The sequence below is a fragment of the Triticum urartu genome, chromosome 3A (genome assembly GCF_056163025.1).
Source record: "Triticum urartu cultivar PI428250 chromosome 3A, HENAU_Tu73, whole genome shotgun sequence".
In the NCBI taxonomy this organism is placed as follows: Eukaryota; Viridiplantae; Streptophyta; class Magnoliopsida; order Poales; family Poaceae; genus Triticum; species Triticum urartu.
Genome location: NC_141875.1, coordinates 393285 through 412351, shown reverse-complemented (window position 1 = coordinate 412351; position 19067 = coordinate 393285). Strand labels below are relative to the sequence as shown.

Sequence of the window (19067 nt, the reverse complement as noted above, 5' to 3'; positions counted from 1 at the left end):
CATTGCAGATTCTCTGGAGTATTGACAATTGCAGGCTTCATCAATCAGATCATGTGTAGAGGTACTATCCATTGATGCTTCCTTGGCGTACTGATAATTTAACTCGTTTCATGAGATAAACTTCCTTTCTCGTACGCCCCTTCTCTATATAACTGGGTCCAAATACACAATGAGGTATATACAGTATTAAGTTACTTCTTTCTCTAATTTTTGTGTTTGGTGCCTGCTATGCCATAGAAATTGCGCACCCGAACCTGCCCTTTTTTGTACCATTTTTGCAATATTCATCAAAAGAACATATACGATTTACTGATTCTGTATATCTTGTCCGATTAGTGTTGTCATGGTTTGCTTTCTCCTTCAAATAAATTTATCATGCCCGATTAGTTTGCACTCCCTTTAGGTGTGCAAGTTTTACACAATCATACGAACTTTAGAATGCCAAAATCTTCAGACCTTAGCTTCCTTAGTTTCGCTTGTGGTGGTGATGCTTGATTTAAGTAACATGGTTGGTTGTATGGAAATAGGGGATTTACTTCTGATGATGTCGGTAGTAGTGGTCTTCTCTGCACTCTTCTGTTTCATAAATTTTCCCCTTGGACACCCACCTATCTGAAATATGTGTCTTACCAATTTGATGTTGGTTCACGTGCAGGTTCAGAGAGTAGCGCACGCCCTCGCGGCTGGACGAGGCAGAGATGTGCTGAGGATCCGCACACACTTCATCGTCATATTCTCCGCCTCAACTTCCTTGACGGCACCTGGCCTCAAGCTCCAGCCATAGCAGATTGCCCCCAGGTATCTATGCCCCATTATCGTTCTTCCTTCCTGTTGTTTATCACATTATCCATGCTCAGGCTAATGCACACCAGCGGCCTGATAAAATGTCCGGATGATCTTTCTTTTGTAGAATGTGTGCTGCTATAATTAGGCCATGTGAAATTATAGGTATACTTTCTTGAGCTGCTGCAGATCCTTTTAACAGCGAAGATATTTATGGCAGCCTGCTCCATGTAGATTTTACAGCAAAAAACTGAAGAACTTGTGATGGCCAAAAAAAAGACCGAAAGATTTGCACGAAGCGAAGATGTCCACCCAGTATACATATGGTTAGAAGCTGAGGGTGACTTCTTTTCAGCCACTATTGAGATATTTATGTGCTCATAGATCACAACGCATGAAGTTACTGCCTTTTGGTTTTGATTTATAAATCTTAAATTGGACAATCTTTTGGTGGATACAATAGCCTGTTGTATTTCCGTATTAGACCTTGATGTAAACTATTGAAGATGAACTTGGAAGTTGCTGCAAGGGCATATCACTATGAATGACAATTACCAAAGTAAGCCTGAGGATACAGATCTTATGTTTCTACTAAATTTTTTTGTCTTGCTTGATATGTGCACGTTGTTTTAGTTATAGGAAATGTAACCTGGGCGTGTGAAAATAAGCTAGCATCTTTTTGGGAGAATTTTTAACAACAGGGGGGCTTCAAGGTGGTTTGATTTTTAACCAATTAATAAGAACTTCTGCATAACCTTGGGTTACTGACCTCTTTCCTTCCTTCCCCATCATCAGTAATTTAGTACAGTGTATATGCAAATGATTGATGCAATCTCAACCTGTTTCTGCAATGCATGCAGGATGACCCTTGTCCTGGACCCTCGGGCTGTGGCAAAAGCACCCTTTTGTTGGCACTTGCTGGAAAGCTCAACAAAGCTTCTGAGATGAGCTAAATTCTCTATTGTTTCAGCCTTAAGAGCAGATCCAGTTACTCTCATATCTGAATGAGCCGAAGGATAATTTCCTTCCATGTTGTAGTACCGATGCATTTGCTTTGCAGAAAAAATATATTTAGACACCGTGGTTGAAGGCCCGGGGTATGGATACTTCATTTTGAACCTTTTGCATTGCCGAACTGCATGTCTCATTTTCTTTTTTGTATCTTAGCAGTATATTTTTTAGCTTGCACATGGTCAACCTTGAATGTCCACGGTTTCCGAAGTATACCATAAGCCTAGGGTATGGAGTAAGTGTTGATTGACAAGTTCACAAGTAAACAAGCAATAACTGGCATGAGGCAGAATTGTCCTTCGCATATCCAGAATTTGGGAATTTTACTTCAACCTCGAATGATTTTCTTATATCTCCTTTCATTTTGTGTATATATGCAGTCTACGTAGATCTTATTTCACATGTTCTTAAGATGAAGACACATCTAGGGAATGGTTCTGATCTAATGAAGTACATTTATTTATGATAGTTCTCCCAACCTGATAAAATAAGAATATTTGTCCTTGCTTTTTTTATTTTTCACGTTGTTGTCCAAAGGGATGTGCCTTATTGTCCAAATTTTCTTATATATATCCTTGTATCCATCACTTTTCACTAAGATCTGTAAATGTGATTGATGAACAAGGTTACAGAAAAATTAGCTTGACATTCTCGAGTTGTTGAACCAAGCACTTTATGCTATGAATGAACAGGTTTTAAAAAAATAGTCCTGGTGAAAAGTGTTGTTCTAGAAATAGCTTGAAGCCATTTTTTAGCTTTTACTAATTTTTTTATCATGTTAGCTTTTATTAAACTTTGTCTTAGTTGACTCCATGTTCTTTGTTTGCTTAGGTTAGAATCCCAACAAAGGTGCTTCTGGATGATATGATGTAGCAGCTTCAGCTTCTAAATGCAGTTTACTCAACCCGCAAAGCAAGAACGGTTGGCCTCGACGCAACAGTTGAGCTCTATTCACTTGGTCACAAGCATCACTCGGGTTTAGGTATGAGTTCAGCGATATGGAAGACATAAACTACGACAAGGCACAACTAGCTCAACAAAAAGCCAAACCCTAGAGCATCAGCAAAAAGAAAAGGACGGAATAATCAACTATTTTAGCAACAACTGGTGCAACAGCCTCATTGGAGATCGCATGGCAGCAAAGGAACTTTAACGCATAACAGATACAAACTTCACAGCTGGCTCAACATCGAAAGACAACAATCACAATCATGTTTTATCACAGGTAAAATATGTTGCTGGCCGTCTTAGCGATACAAAAACACAGTTTGAATATGATCTCCAGCAAATAACCACTATTATTGGAGATTGAACGATGACATTGAAGGAATTTCTGCTCTGAGCAATGCAGCGATACATCTATCTAACGTATCTCTGCCTATCTACATGCCTTCCTCATAACATTGTAAATGATCGTTCGTAAGCTTCTTAGAAAACATGTATCATCACGAACCATCTATCTGTCAGGCAGCCGCCGCGCTCGTGTCCTCTCTCTCGCTCTCGCTCTCGATGAACTCACAAGAGACAGTGGATTTTGCGCAGCGCACAACTTGCTGCTTTTCCGTTTACTCGCTACCTTTTATTCAGTAAGAAACCAACAGACCTGACCGATTCGCACGCCACAACCCCGTTCCTTCGAACGTGCCATCCCACGTTCAGGAAGAGGGCGTGCTCACCGCGGTCACCTCCTACTCCTAGTCGCGCACGGCACGCACAGACCACGGCCATGCACCTTATTACATGCAAAGCAAAACTAAAGAACCGGGGAAACCGGCTCAACTACGATCGGTTCAGGGTTTAACTAACATTGCCTCCCTAAACCCTGAACCACTACTGGATTTGAACCACACCAATTTCTTCTCGGAGTTCCTGAAACTTGACACGCCCGAGTGCCTTCGTCAGGATGTCGGCGAGCTGTCTACTGGTGCCGATGAACTCAACCTCAACATGCCCATCTTCAACACATTCGCACAGGAAGTGAAACCTTGTGTCAATGTGCTTACTGCGATCATGGAAGACGGGGTTCTTGCTGAGGAGATAGCTGCCTTGTTGTCGATCTTCAGCATGACCTGTTCGGCCTCTTCGTTTTTGATGTCACCGAGCAGCCGAGTGAGCCAGACGCCCTGGCAGGCCGCCGTTGCGGCGGCGATGTACTCTGCTCGCAGGTGGACAGGGCCACCACCCATTGCTTGTGTGACTGCCAGGTGATCAGGCTCCTCCCGAGGAAGAAGAGGACGCCGGTGGTGCTCTTGCGAGTGTCGATGTCGCCGGCCATGTCGCTAAACCCGACCAGGGATGCCCCGGTCGCTCCCCTTGCGTAGTAGCAGCCGTGACGCTGCATTCCGGCCACATACCTGATAATCTTCTTGACAGCTGCAAGATGCTCCGTCGTCGGCGCCTCCATAAACCGGCTCACGTAGCCCACAGAGTAGGCCAGGTCCGGGCGCGTGTGCAGCAGGTAGCGCAATGCGCCCACGATGCTCCTATACTCCGTCTCGTCTGTGGCCGGAGCTGTGCTCACCCTGCCGAGCTTGAAACGTGGCTCCATAGGAGTGTGACACGGATTGCAGCCTAGCAGGACGGCCTTCTCGATGATCTTGCCAGCATACGTTGCCTGGTTGAGGGAGATGCCGTTCGCCGTCTGCTTCACTTCAATGCCGAGATAGAAGCTTAGCAGACCAAGATCGCTCATGCGAAAGAGTTTCTGCATCTCCATCTTGAACTTGCCGATCTCGACGTGATCGTTGCCGGTGATGATCAGGTCATCCACGTATACACCGACGAGCAAGCACGTCGCACCCGTTCCCCGTCTGTAGACAGCGTGCTCCGCTGGGCTCCTGCTGAAGCCAAGATCCAGCAGGCAGCGGTCGAGCTTCGCGTTCCACGCGCGCGACGCTTTCCGCAGTCCGTAGAGGGCCTTGTCGAGGCATAGCACCTTGTGCTCCTGGCCCTCGACGACGTAACACGGTGGCTGCGCGAGGTAGACCTCCTCCTTCAGATCGCCGTTGAGGAAGGCGCTTTTGACGTCCATGTGGTGGACCTGCCACCCCTCGTGCGCGGCCAGAGCGATCAACAGCCGCACGGACTCAAGCCTCGCCACGGGGGCGAACACTTCCTCGAAGTCGACTCCTTGCCTTTGGACGTAGCCCTTAGCCACCAAACGCGCCTTGTGTTTCTAGATGTCGCCGTTCGCATCGCGCTTGGTCTTGTACACCAATTTGAGCCCGATCGCCTTGTGGCCTGTGGGGAGATCAACGAGGCGCCTGTTGGTTAACGTTGCAGAAAACAAAAATTTTCCTACGGTTTCACCAAGATCCATCTAGGAGTTCATCTAGCAACGAGTGATTGGATTGCATCTACATACCTTTGTAGATCACGCGCGGAAGCGTTCAAAGAACGGGGATGAGGAAGGCGTACTCGACGTGATCCAAATCACCGGAGATCCTAGCGCCGAACGGACGGCACCTCCACGTTCAACACACGTACGGTCAGCGTAACGTCTCCTTCTTCTTGATCCAGCAAGGGGAAGGAGAGGTTGAGGAAGATGGCTCCAGCAGCAGCACGACGGCGTGGTGGTTATGGAGCTGCAGTACTCCGGCAGGGCTTCGCCAAGCTCTATGGAGGAGGAGGATGTGTTGGAGAGGGAGAGGGAGGCACCAAAGATGTGTTATGAGAGGCCCTCCTTCCCCCACAATATATAGGGAGTCCAAGGGGGGCGCCGGCCCTAGGAGATCCAATCTCCTAGGGGGCTGTGGCCAAGGGAGGAATCCCTCCTCCCCAAGGCACCTAGGCGGTGCCTTCCCCCTTTGGGACTCTTCCCTTCCTTGAACCCTAGGCGCATGGGCCTCTTGGGACTGGTGCCCTTGGCCCATATAGGCCAAGGCTCACCCCCTACAGCCCATGTGGCCCCCCGGGGCAGGTGGCCCCACCCGGTGGACCCCCGGGACCCTTCCGGTGGTCCCGGTACAATACCGGTGACCCAGAAACTTGTCCCGATGCCTGAAATAGCACTTCCTATATATAATTCTTTACCTCCGGACCATTCCGGAACTCCTCGTGACGTCCGAGATCTCATCCGGGACTCCGAACAACATTCGGGTTACTGCATATACATATCCCTACAACCCTAGCGTCACCGAACCTTAAGTGTGTAGACCCTACGGGTTCGGGAGACATGTAAACATGACCGAGACGACTCTCTGGTCAATAACCAACAGCGGGATCTGGATACCCATGTTGGCTCCCACATGCTCCTCGATGATCTCATCGGATGAACCACGATGTCGAGGATTCAAGCAACCCCGCATACAATTCCCTTTGTCAATCGGTATGTTACTTGCCCGAGATTCGATCGTCGGTATCCCAATACCTCGTTCAATCTCGTTACCGGCAAGTCACTTTACTCGTACCGTAATGCATGATCCCGTGACCAGACACTTGGTCACTTTGAGCTCATTATGATAATGCATTACCGAGTGGGCCCAGTGATACCTCTCCGTCATACGGAGTGACAAATCCCAGTCTTGATCCGTGTCAACCCAACAGACACTTTCGGAGATACCCGTAGTATACCTTTATAGTCACCCAGTTACGTTGTGACGTTTGGTACACCCAAAGCACTCCTACGGTATCCGGGAGTTACACGATTTCATGGTCTAAGGAAAAGATACTTGACATTGGAAAACTCTAGCAAACGAACTATACGATCTTGTGCTATGTTTAGGATTGGGTCTTGTCCATCACATCATTCTCCTAATGATGTGATCTCGTTATCAATGACATCCAATGTCCATAGTCAGGAAATATAATAGGGACATGTTGGTGTCTATTATATACACATATATTACGATTTCCGGATAACACAATTATAGCATGAATAAAGACAATTATCATGAACAAGGAAATATAATAATAATGCTTTTATTATTGCCTCTAGGGCATATTTCCAACAGTCTCCCACTTGCACTAGAGTCAATAATCTAGTTACATTGTGATGAATCGAACACCCATGGAATTCTGGTGTTGATCATGTTTTGCTCTAGGGAGAGGTTTACTCAACGGATCTGCTACATTCAGGTCCGTGTGTACTTTACAAATATCTATGTCTCCATCTTGAACATTTTCACGAATGGAGTTGAAGTGACGCTTGATGTGCCTTGTCTTCTTGTGAAACCTGGGCTCCTTGGCAAGAGCAATAGCTCCAGTGTTGTCACAGAAGAGCTTGATTGGCCCCGACGCATTGGGTATGACTCCTAGGTCGGTGATGAACTCCTTCACCCAAATTGCTTCATGTGCTGCCTCCGAGGCTGCCATGTACTCCGCTTCACATGTAGATCCCGCCACGACGCTCTGCTTGCAACTGCACCAGCTTACTGCCCCACCATTCAAAATATACACGTATCCGGTTTGTGACTTAGAGTCATCCAGATCTGTGTCGAAGCTAGCGTCGACGTAACCCTTTACGACGAGCTCTTCGTCACCTCCATAAACGAGAAACATTTCCTTAGTCCTTTTCAGGTACTTCAGGATATTCTTGACCGCTGTCCAGTGTTCCTTGCCGGGATTACTTTGGTACCTTCCTACCAAACTTACGGCAAGGTTTACATTAGGTCTGGTACACAGCATGGCATACATAATAGAACCTATGGCTGAGGCATAGGGGATGACACTCATCTCTTCTATATCTTCTGCCGTGGTCGGACATTGAGCTGAGCTCAATTTCACACCTTGCAACACAGGCAAGAACCCCTTCTTAGACTGATCCATATTGAACTTCTTCAATATCTTATCAAGGTATGTGCTTTGTGAAAGACCTATGAGGCATCTTGATCTATCTCTGTAGATCTTGATGCCTAATATATAAGCAGCTTCTCCAAGGTCCTTCATTGAAAAACTCTTATTCAAGTAGGCCTTTATGCTGTCCAAGAGTTCTATATCATTTCCCATCAAAAGTATGTCATCTACATATAATATGAGAAATGCTACAGAGCTCCCACTCACTTTCTTGTAAACACAGACTTCTCCATAAGTCTGCGTAAACCCAAACGCTTTGATCATCTCATCAAAGCGAATGTTCCAACTCCGAGATGCTTGCACCAGCCCATAAATCGAGCGTTGGAGCTTGCACACCTTGTCAGCATTCTTAGGATCGACAAAACCTTCCGGCTGCATCATATACAATTCTTCCTTAAGGAAACCATTAAGGAATGCCGTTTTGACGTCCATTTGCCATATTTCATAATCATGGAATGCGGCAATCGCTAACATGATTCGGATGGACTTCAACTTCGCTACTGGTGAGAAAGTCTCATCGTAGTCAACCCCTTGAACTTGTCGATAACCCTTAGGGACAAGACGAGCTTTATAGATGGTCACATTACCATCCGCGTCTGTCTTCTTCTTAAAGATCCATTTATTTTCTATGGCTCGCCGCTCAACAGGCAAGTCAGTCAAAGTCCATACTTCGTTTTCATACATGGATCCTATCTCGGATTTCATGGCTTCTAGCCATTTGTCGGAATCCGGGCCCGCCATCGCTTCTTCATAGTTCGAAGGTTCACCGTTGTCTAACAACATGATTTCCAAGACAGGGTTGCCGTACCACTCTGGTGCGGAACGTGTCCTTGTGGACCTTCGAATTTCAGTAGGAGCTTGATCAGAAGTATCTTGATCATCATCATTAACTTCCTCTCTAGTCGGTGCAGGCACCTCAGGAACATTTTCTTGAGTTGCGCCATTTTCCGGTTCAAGAGGTAATACTTCATCAAGTTCTACTTTCCTCCCACTTACTTCTTTCGAGAGAAACTCTTTCTCTAGAGAGGACCCATTCTTGGCAACAAAGATCTTGCCTTCGGATCTGAGATAGAAGGTATACCCAATAGTTTCTTTAGGGTATCCTATGAAGAAGCATTTTTCCGATTTGGGTTCGAGCTTTTCAGGTTGAAGTTTCTTGACATAAGCATCGCATCCCCAAACTTTTAGAAACGACAGCTTAGGTTTCTTCCCAAACCATAATTCATACGGTGTCATCTCAACGGATTTCGACGGAGCCCTATTTAAAGTGAATGCGGCAGTCTCTAAAGCATACCCCCAAAAAGATAGCGGTAAATCGGTAAGAGACATCATAGATCGCACCATATCTAATAGAGTGCGATTACGACGTTCTGACACACCATTACGCTGAGGTGTTCCAGGCGGCGTGAGCTGTGAAACTATTCCACATTTTCTTAAGTGTGTGCCAAACTCATGACTCAAGTATTCTCCTCCACGATCTGATCGCAGGAACTTGATTTTCCTGTCACGTTGATTCTCAACCTCACTCTGAAATTCTTTGAACTTTTCAAAGGTCTCAGACTTGTGTTTCATTAAGTAGACATACCCATATCTACTCAAGTCATCAGTGAGGGTGAGAACATAACGATAGCTACCGCGAGCCTCAACACTCATTGGACCACACACATCAGTATGTATGATTTCCAATAAGTTGGTTGCTCGCTCCAGTGTTCCTAAGAACGGAGTCTTGGTCATTTTACCCATGAGGCATGGTTCGCACGTGTCAAATGATTCATAATCAAGAGACTCTAAAAGTCCATCAGTATGGAGCTTCATGCGTTTGACACCTATGTGACCAAGGCGGCAGTGCCATAAGTATGTGGGACTATCATTATCAATCTTACATCTTTTGGTATTCACACTATGAATATGTGTAGCATTACGCTCAAGATTCATTAAGAATAAACCATTCACCATCGTAGCATGACCATAAAACATATCTCTCATATAAATAGAACAACCATTATTCTCGGATTTAAATGAGTAGCCATCTCGTATTAAATGAGATCCTGATACAATGTTCATGCTCAAACTTGGCACTAAATAACAATTATTGAGGTTCAAAACTAATCCCGTAGGTAAATGTAGAGGTAGCGTGCCGACGGCGATCACATCGACCTTGGAACCATTCCCGACGCGCATCGTCACCTCGTCCTTCGCCAGTCTCCGCTTATTCCGCAGCTCCTTCTTTGAGTTACAAATGTGAGCAACTGCACCGGTATCAAATACCCAGGAGCTACTACGAGTACTGGTAAGATACACATCAATTACATGTATATCACATATACCTTTTGTTTTGCCAGCCTTCTTGTCCGCTAAGTATTTGGGGCAGTTCCGCTTCCAGTGACCACTTTCCTTGCAATAAAAGCACTCAGTCTCGGGCTTGGGTCCATTCTTTGGCTTCTTCCCGGCAGCTTGCTTGCCGGGCGCGGCAACTCCCTTGCCGTCTTTCTTGAAGGTTTTCTTACCCTTGCCTTTCTTGAACTTAGTGGTTTTATTCACCATAAACACTTGATGTTCCTTTTTGACTTCTACCTCTGCTGATTCCAGCATTGCAAATACTTCAGGAATGGTCTTTTCCATCCCCTGCATATTGAAGTTCATCACAAAGCTCTTGTAGCTCGGTGGAATCGACTGAAGGATTCTGTCAATGACCGCGTCATCCGGGAGATTAACTCCCAGCTGAGTCAAGCGGTTATGCAACCTAGACATAGTGAGTATGTGCTCACTGACAGAACTGTTTTCCTCCATCTTACAGTTGAAGAACTTGTCGGAGACTTGATATCTCTCGACCCGGGCATGAGCTTGGAAAACCATTTTCAGCTCTTCGAACATCTCATATGCTTCGTGTCTCTCAAAACGTTTTTGGAGCCCCGGCTCTAAGCTGTAAAGCATGCCGCACTGAACGAGGGAGTAGTCATCGGTACGTGCCTGCCAAGCGTTCATAACGTCTTGTTCTGCAGGGAGAACAGGTGCGTCACCTAGCGGTGCTTGTAGGACATAATCTTTCTTGGCAGCTATGAGGATGATCCTCAGGTTCCGGACCCAGTCCGTGTAGTTGCTGCCATCGTCTTTCAGCTTGGTTTTCTCTAGGAACGCGTTGAAGTTGAGGACTACGTTGGCCATTTGATCTACAAGACATATTGTAAAATTTTAGACTAAGTTCATGATAATTAAGTTCATCTAATCAAATTATTCAATGAACTCCCACTTAGATAAACATCCCTCCTGTAATCTAAGTATAACATGATCCGAGTTAACTAGGCCGTGTCCGATCATCACGTGAGACGGACTAGCCAACGTCGGTGAACATCTTCATGTTGATCGTATCTTCTATACGACTCATGCTCGACCTTTCGGTCTTCTGTGTTTCGAGGCCATGTCTGTACATGCTAGGCTCGTCAAGTCAACCTAAGTGTTTGCATGTGTAAATCTGTCTTACACCCGTTGTATGTGAACGTTGGAATCTATCACACCCGATCATCACGTGGTGCTTCGAAACAACGAACTGTCGCAACGGTGCACAGTTAGGGGGAACACTTTCTTGAAATTATTATGAGGGATCATCTTATTTACTACCGTCGTTCTAAGCAAACAAGATGCAAAAACATGATAAACATCACATGCAGTCAAATAATAATAGTGACATGATATGGCCAATATCACATAGCTCCTTTGATCTCCATCTTGGGGCTCCATGATCATCTTGTCACCGGCATGACACCATGATCTCCATCATCATGATATCCATCATTGTGTCTCCATGAAGTTGCTCGCCAACTATTACTTCTACTACTATGGCTAACGCGTTTAGCAATAAAGTAAAGTAATTTACATGGCGTTTCTCAATGACACGCAGGTCATACAAAAAATAAAGACAACTCCTATGGCTCCTGCCGGTTGACACACTCATCGACATGCAAGTCGTGATTCCTATTACAATAGCATGAACATCTCATACATCACATATAGATCATTCATCATTCATCACAACTTTCGCCATATCATATCACAAAGCACTTGCTGCAAAAACAAGTTAGACGTCCTCTAATTGTTGTTGCAAGTTTTTACGTGGCTTAAATAGGGTTCTAGCAAGAACGTTTTCTTACCTACGTGAAAGCCACAACGTGATTTGTCAACTTCTATTTACCCTTCATAAGGACCCTTTTCATCGAATCCGCTCCAACTAAAGTGGGAGAGACAAACACCCGCCAGCCACCTTATGCAACTTGTGCATGTTAGTCGGTGGAACCGGTCTCACGTAAGCGTACGTGTAAGGTTGGTCCGGGCCCCTTCATCCCACAATACCGTTGAAGCAAGATAAGACTAGTAGCGGCAAGAAAGTTGACAATATCAACACCCACAACAAATTGTGTTCTACTCGTGCAAGAGAACTACGCATAGACCTAGCTCATGATGCCACTGTTGGTTAACGTTGCAGAAAACAAAAAATTTCCTACGGTTTCACCAAGATCCATCTAGGAGTTCATCTAGCAACGAGTGATTGGATTGCATCTACATACCTTTGTAGATCACGTGCGGAAGCGTTCAAAGAACGGGGATGAGGAAGGTGTACTCGACGTGATCCAAATCACCGGAGATCCTAGCGCCGAACGGACAGCACCTCCGCGTTCAACACACGTATGGTCAGCGTAACGTCTCCTTCTTCTTGATCCAGCAAGGGGAAGGAGAGGTTGAGGAAGATGGCTCCAGCAGCAGCACGACGGCGTGGTGGTTATGGAGCTGCAGTACTCCGGCAGGGCTTCGCCAAGCTCTATGGAGGAGGAGGATGTGTTGGAGAGGGAGAGGGAGGCACCAAAGATGTGTTATGAGAGGCCCTCCTTCCCCCACTATATATAGGGAGTCCAGGGGGGGCGCCGGCCCTAGGAGATCCAATCTCCTAGGGGGGTGCGGCCAAGGGAGGAATCCCTCCTCCCCAAGGCACCTAGGAGGTGCCTTCCCCCTTTGGGACTCTTCCCTTCCTTGAACCCTAGGCGCATGGGCCTCTTGGGACTGGTGCCCTTGGCCCATATAGGCCAAGGCGCACCCCCTACAGCCCATGTGCCCCCCCGGGGCAGGTCGCCCCACCCGGTGGATCCCCGGGACCCTTCCGGTGGTCCCGGTACAATACCGGTGACCCCGAAACTTGTCCCGATGCCCCAAATAGCACTTCCTATATATAATTCTTTACCTCCGGACCATTCCGGAACTCCTCGTGACGTCCGAGATCTCATCCGGGACTCCGAACAACATTCGGGTTACTGCATATACATATCCCTACAACCCTAGCGTCACCGAACCTTAAGTGTGTAGACCCTATGGGTTCGGGAGACATGTAGACATGACCGAGACGACTCTCCGGTCAATAACCAACATCGGGATCTGGATACCCATGTTGGCTCCCACATGCTCCTCGATGATCTCATCGGATGAACCACGATGTCGAGGATTCAAACAACCCTGTATACAATTCCCTTTGTCAATCGTTATGTTACTTGCCCGAGATTCGATCGTCGGTATCCCAATACCTCGTTCAATCTCGTTACCGGCAAGTCACTTTACTCGTACCGTAATGCATGATCCCGTGACCAGACACTTGGTCACTTTGAGCTCATTATGATGATGCATTACCGAGTGGGCCCAGTGATACCTCTCCGTCATACGGAGTGACAAATCCCAGTCTTGATCCGTGTCAACCCAACAGACACTTTCGGAGATACCCGTAGTATACCTTTATAGTCACCCAGTTACGTTGTGACGTTTGGTACACCCAAAGCACTCCTACGGTATCCGGGAGTTACACGATCTCATGGTCTAAGGAAAAGATACTTGACATTGGAAAACTCTAGCAAACGAACTATAGGATCTTGTGCTATGTTTAGGATTGGGTCTTGTCCATCACATCATTCTCCTAATGATGTGATCTCGTTATCAATGACATCCAATGTCCATAGTCAGGAAACCATGACTATCTGTGGATCAACGAGCTAGTCAACTAGAGGCTTACTAGGGACATGCTGGTGTCTATTATTCACACATGCATTACGATTTCCGGATAACACAATTATAGCATGAATAAAGACAATTATCATGAACAAGGAAATATAATAATAATGCTTTTTTTATTGCCTCTAGGGCATATTTCCAACAGCGCCAAGTGTTGTTGGAGACGATCGAGGCCATCTCCTCATCCATGGCGCGGCGCCAGGTTCCCTCCCCCTCGGCTTGGGCTCGTCGATCTCACCAAGGTACAGCTCGTCGTCGTGGGCGAGCATGACGTAGTCCTCGTACTGCCGGTTTGGCTGTACAACTCCGTCCCGTGCACGCGTCGTCATGGGATGCCGCGGACGTGGAGCCTCGTCGTCGTTGGCGTGGGAGGTTCCAGTGGCCTCTCCCTGCTCCGAGGCGGGCCCTGGGCTCGATGGCGGCGGTTTCGCTTGCCCTGGCGCGGTCGTCCCAGGGGCAGCGCTTTCGCCGCGCACGTTCGCCGCGGTTGGGGCGCTTGTGCTTGGTGAAGACGGTGCCGGCGGCCGTGTCACCGCGTAGGAGTAGGAGTCAACGGTGAACTCCACGGCCACCGGAGTTGCTGCATTTCTCTCCCAGTCCCATCGTGCGGCCTCGTCGAAGACGACGTCGCAAGACACATGTACACGATTACGGACTGGGTCGTAGACTCGATACCCCGCCGTTCCAGGCTCATATCCCAGGAACACCATGGGAGTGCTCCGGTCGTCGAGCTTGGCGGTGTGCGGCTTCACCACCTTAACATGCGCCACACAGCCGAACACGCGCAGGTGATCCACATTAGGTTTATGCCCATGCCATACCTCGTAGGGGGTCTTGCCGTCCACGCTCTTCGTAGGTGATTGGTTGAGGAGATAGACGGCGGTCGCCACCGCCTCCCCCCAGAATCTCGCCGACACCCCCTTCGCCTTCATAGGGCACCTCGCAGCCGCGACGATGGTTTGGTTGCGTCGTTCCACGACGCCGTTCTGTTGTGGGGAATAGGGCGCCGTTAGCTGGCGACCCACCCCCTCATCGGCGCAGTAGGTGGCGAACGTGGCGGCAGTGAACTCCCCACCGCGAGCCGTGCGAAGAAGGCGAAGCTTGTGGCCGGTGTCAACCTCGACGCCGGCCTTGAAACGCCTTATCTCCGCGGCCGCCTCGTCCTTTGTAGTGAGCAGCCTCATCCACAAGTGGCGGCTCAGATCATCGACGAGGAGGAGGAAGTACCGCCTCCCTCTCGCAGTGGCCGGAGCGATCGGACCGCAGAGGTCACCGTGCACGAGGTCCAGGAGCCCCTCCGCGCGGCGCCTGGCAGCCTGCGGGAACGGCGCCCGCCTCTGCTTGCCCGCCAGGCAGCTCTCGCAGAGCTTCTGTGCGTGCTCGATCGTTGGGAGTCCGCGCACCATGCCGTGGCGTGCGAGCTTCCGGAGTGCGTCGAAGTTCATGTGCCCATAGCGCTCATGCCATGTCCAGGCCACCTCACCCGCGTGCGCGGCGAGGCACACCGGCTGCGTGACAGCAAGCGTGACCACGTACAGTCGGTTCCTGGTGTGCTCCACCTTGACGAGGAGCTGTCGCTGCTGGTCACGCAGGCAGAGGACGCCATGCTCGATGAGGGTCTGACAGTCCGTTTCGTCGAGCTGCCCGAGACTGACAATGTTGTTGCGTAGCCGAGGGATGTAGTAAACATTAGTCAGAGCACGGTGCTCACCAATGCGGCAGGCGAAGAGAATCGTGCCGCACCCCTGGATGTCCACCAACGAACTGTCCCCGAACTTGACCGTGCCCGTGACGCCTGTGTTGAGCTCGGCGAAGACTCCCCTCATGCCAGTCATGTGGTTGCTGGCTCCTGTATCGAGGAACCAGATGTTGTCGCCACGTCCCTCCTTGGACAGGTGCACCTGGTCCTCGACCAGCTCAACGTGGGTGGGCGCGCCGATGGCAGGCCCGTGCGCCATGGCGGCGCCCTCCTCCTCCTTGTGGGCGCTGGACAGGGGAACCGTGGCCATCAGGAGCGCGGGCTCCCGCTCGTGGAGAGTACAAGACTGCGCCAGCAGAAGGCCAGCCTCGTCGTCGTCGATCCGGGCCGGATTGGCCCTTTGCTGGGGCTGGGCCGCCGGCGGCTGGCCCGGCGCGCCCTGTCCTTGTCCTTGCCATTCACGGCGTGGCTCCTTGCAGTCCCTGGAGAAGTGCCTGTTGGGGAAACGTAGCAGAAATTCAAAATTTTCCTACGTGTCACCAAGATCTATCTATGGAGTAACCAGCAATGAGGGGAAGGAGAGTGCATCTACATACCCTTGTAGATCGCTAAGCGGAAGCGTTCAAGAGAACGGGGTTGAAGGAGTCGTACTCGTCGTGATCCAAATCACCGGAGATCCTAGTGCCGAACGGACGGCACCTCCGCGTTCAACACACGTACAGCCCGGTGACGTCTCCCATGCCTTGATCCAGCAAGGAGAGAGGGAGAGGTTGAGGAAGACTCCATCGAGCAGCAGCACAATGGCGTGGTGGTGGTGGAGGAGCGTGGTACTCCAGCAGGGCTTCGCTAAGCACCGCAAGAGGCGAGGAGGGAGAGGGGTAGGGCTGCACCAAGAAGGAGAGGAACTTGTGTGTCTTGGGCAGCCCAAACTCAAGTATATATAGGGGAAGGGAAGGGGCTGCGCCCCCACCTAGGGTTCCCTCCCTAGGGGTGGCGGCAGCCCCCAGATCCCATCTGGGTGGCGGCCAGGTGGAGGGGAGAGGGAGGCGCACCAGGCATGGGCCCTAAGGCCCATCTGCCCTTAGGGTTTTCCCCCCGTCTTCCCCTTAGGCGCATGGGCCTTGGTGGGGAGGCGCCCCAGCCCACTTAGGGGCTGGTCCCTTCCCACTATTGGCCCATGTAGGCCTCCGGGGCTGGTGGCCCCACCTGGTGGACCCCCGGACCCCTCCGGTGGTCCCGGTACACTACCGGTGATGCCCGGAACACTTCCGGTGGCCAAAACCATACTTCCTATATATTAATCTTTACCTCCGGACCATTCCGGAACTCCTCGTGACGTCCGGGATCTCATCCGGGACTCCGAACAACATTCGGTAACCACGTATATCTATTCCCTATAACCCTAGCGTCATCGAACCTTAAGTGTGTAGACCCTACGGGTTCGGGAACCATGCAGACATGACCGAGATAACTCTCTGATCAATAACCAACAGCGGGATCTGGATACCCATGTTGGCTCCCACATGTTCCACGATGATCTCATCGAATGAACCACGATGTCAAGGACTTAATCAATCCCGTATAAAATTCCCTTTGTCTAGCGGTACGATACTTGCCCGAGATTCGATCGTCGGTATCCCGATACCTTGTTCAATCTCGTTACCGGCAAGTCTCTTTGCTCGTTCCGTAACACATCATCCCGTGATCAACTCCTTGATCACATTGTGCACATTATGATGATGTCCTACCGAGTGGGCCCAGAGATACCTCTCCGTTTACACGGAGTGACAAATCCCAGTCTCGGTTCGTGCCAACCCAACAGAAACTTTCAGAGATACCTGTAGTGTACCTTTATAGCCACCCAGTTACTTGTGACGTTTGGCACACCCAAAGCACTCCTACGGTATCCGGGAGTTGCACAATCTCATGGTCTAAGGAAATGATACTTGACATTAGAAAAGCTTTAGCATACGAACTACATGATCTTGTGCTAGGCTTAGGATTGGGTCTTGTCCATCACATCATTCTCCTAATGATGTGATCCCGTTATCAACGACATCCAATGTCCATGGTCAGGAAACCGTAACCATCTATTGATCAATGAGCTAGTTAACTAGAGGCTTACTAGGGACATGGTGTTGTCTATGTATCCACACATGTATCTGAGTTTCCCATCAATACAATTCTAGCATGGATAATAAACTATTATCATGAAATAGGAAATATAATAATAACTAATTTATTATTGCCTCTAGGGCATATTTCCAACAGTGCCCTGGTTTATTGCAATTATAGCACTTCACCTTTGTCATGTCACGGTCGCGCCGCTGCCCGCTGTTGCCGGGCGCCTTGCCTTGTTGTTGCCCGCCGTTGCTGCTTCCGCCACCACTCGAGCCAGAGCCTTGCCCGAGTTCGCGCTGGTTCCTGCGCACCTCCAACTCTTGCTCCGTGAACAGAAGCTGGCCGCTCTGGTTCTTCGTGTCGCTGGCGTAACGTTCCTCTACCGTCAGAGTCGACAGGTGAAGGAGCGTCTCAATGGCGCAGGCGATCTGCGCATAACGCGCCGGCACCATGCGCAGAATCTCCCGGACTACGCGGACCTCCTCCACGTTGTCGCCCAGCGATCGGAGGTTGTTGGGAAGACCGGTGATGCGCATGGCGAAGGCGTCCAAGGTTTCGCCATCCCTGAACGTGATCTGCTCGAAGTCGCTGTGGAGGCGTTGGGTCGTCGCCTCCCTAACACGGGTCGCTCCTAGCCGCATCGTACGCACGGCCTCCCAGGCTTCGTACGCGGAGTTCTTGACGGCGAGGACGCCATGCATCTCAGGAGGCACGACACGGATGAGCGCGGCGAGCGCCGCCATGTCCTCCCGATCGGTGACCATGCCCTCGCCGAGCATGGCCTCCCATAGGCCCTGTGCGCGCAGGTTGATCTGCATGATCCGGGCCCACTCGATGTAGTTGGTCGGCGTCAGCATGGGGTAGACGATCGCGCCGCCGTGCCCGGTTGCCTCCTGGATTACGCGCTCATGGACAATCACCTCGCCCTGGTTTCTTCTGACACGACTGCGTCCGCGGCTCCGTCCCCGCGTCTCCATGTGCGCCCGTGGCGTCGCCTCCCCGCCGAGTCCCTGGGCAGCTGTGTCCGGCACCTCGCCGGTGCCGGCCTCCCTGCTGCCCGCCATGGCCCCTCGTTGCTGGTGGCTCTGATGCCAATTGTCAGGTAGCCGCCGTGCTCGTGTCCTCTCTCTCGCTCTCGCTCTCGATGAACTCACAAGAGACAGTGGATTTTGCGCAGCGCACAACTTGCTGCTTTTCCGTTTACTCGCTTCCTCTTATTCAGTAAGAAACCAACAGACCCGACCGATTCGCACGCCACAACCCCGTTCCTTCGAACGTGCCATCCCACGTTCACGAAGAGGGCGTGCTCACCGCAGTCACCTCCTACTCCTAGTCGCGCACGGCACACACAGTCCACGACCATGCACCTTATTACATGCAAAGCAGAACTAAAAAACCGGGGAAACCGGCTCAACTACGATCAGTTCAGGGTTTAACTAACACTATCTATTATCAATCCATACTTATTTCCATATGTGTCATTATGTGTCTACATATTTTAATGCGCACTCTTTCAATACTTGGCTTGCACTCGGCCTTTGCGCCATGGGCGCAACGGGTCATCTAGTTTGGATAAAGAAGGAAAGAATTGCTTGACTTGTAGGAGCCGGAATCC

The 19067-nt window shown here is 49.7% G+C and overlaps 1 protein-coding gene across 1 annotated transcript; it reads right to left on the bottom strand.

Annotated features, from left to right (window-relative positions):
• Nucleotides 1-13757: 13757 nt before the first annotated feature.
• On the bottom strand, nt 13758-18516 carry LOC147977504 (uncharacterized). The gene is made up of 2 exons (XM_087545776.1): nt 17630-18516; nt 13758-15825 (listed from the first exon to the last, which is right to left on the bottom strand). Exons 1-2 carry the CDS (start codon nt 18514-18516, stop codon nt 13758-13760), a joined length of 2955 nt encoding a protein of 984 aa, XP_087401902.1.
• Between the last annotated feature and the right edge of the window lie 551 nt (nt 18517-19067).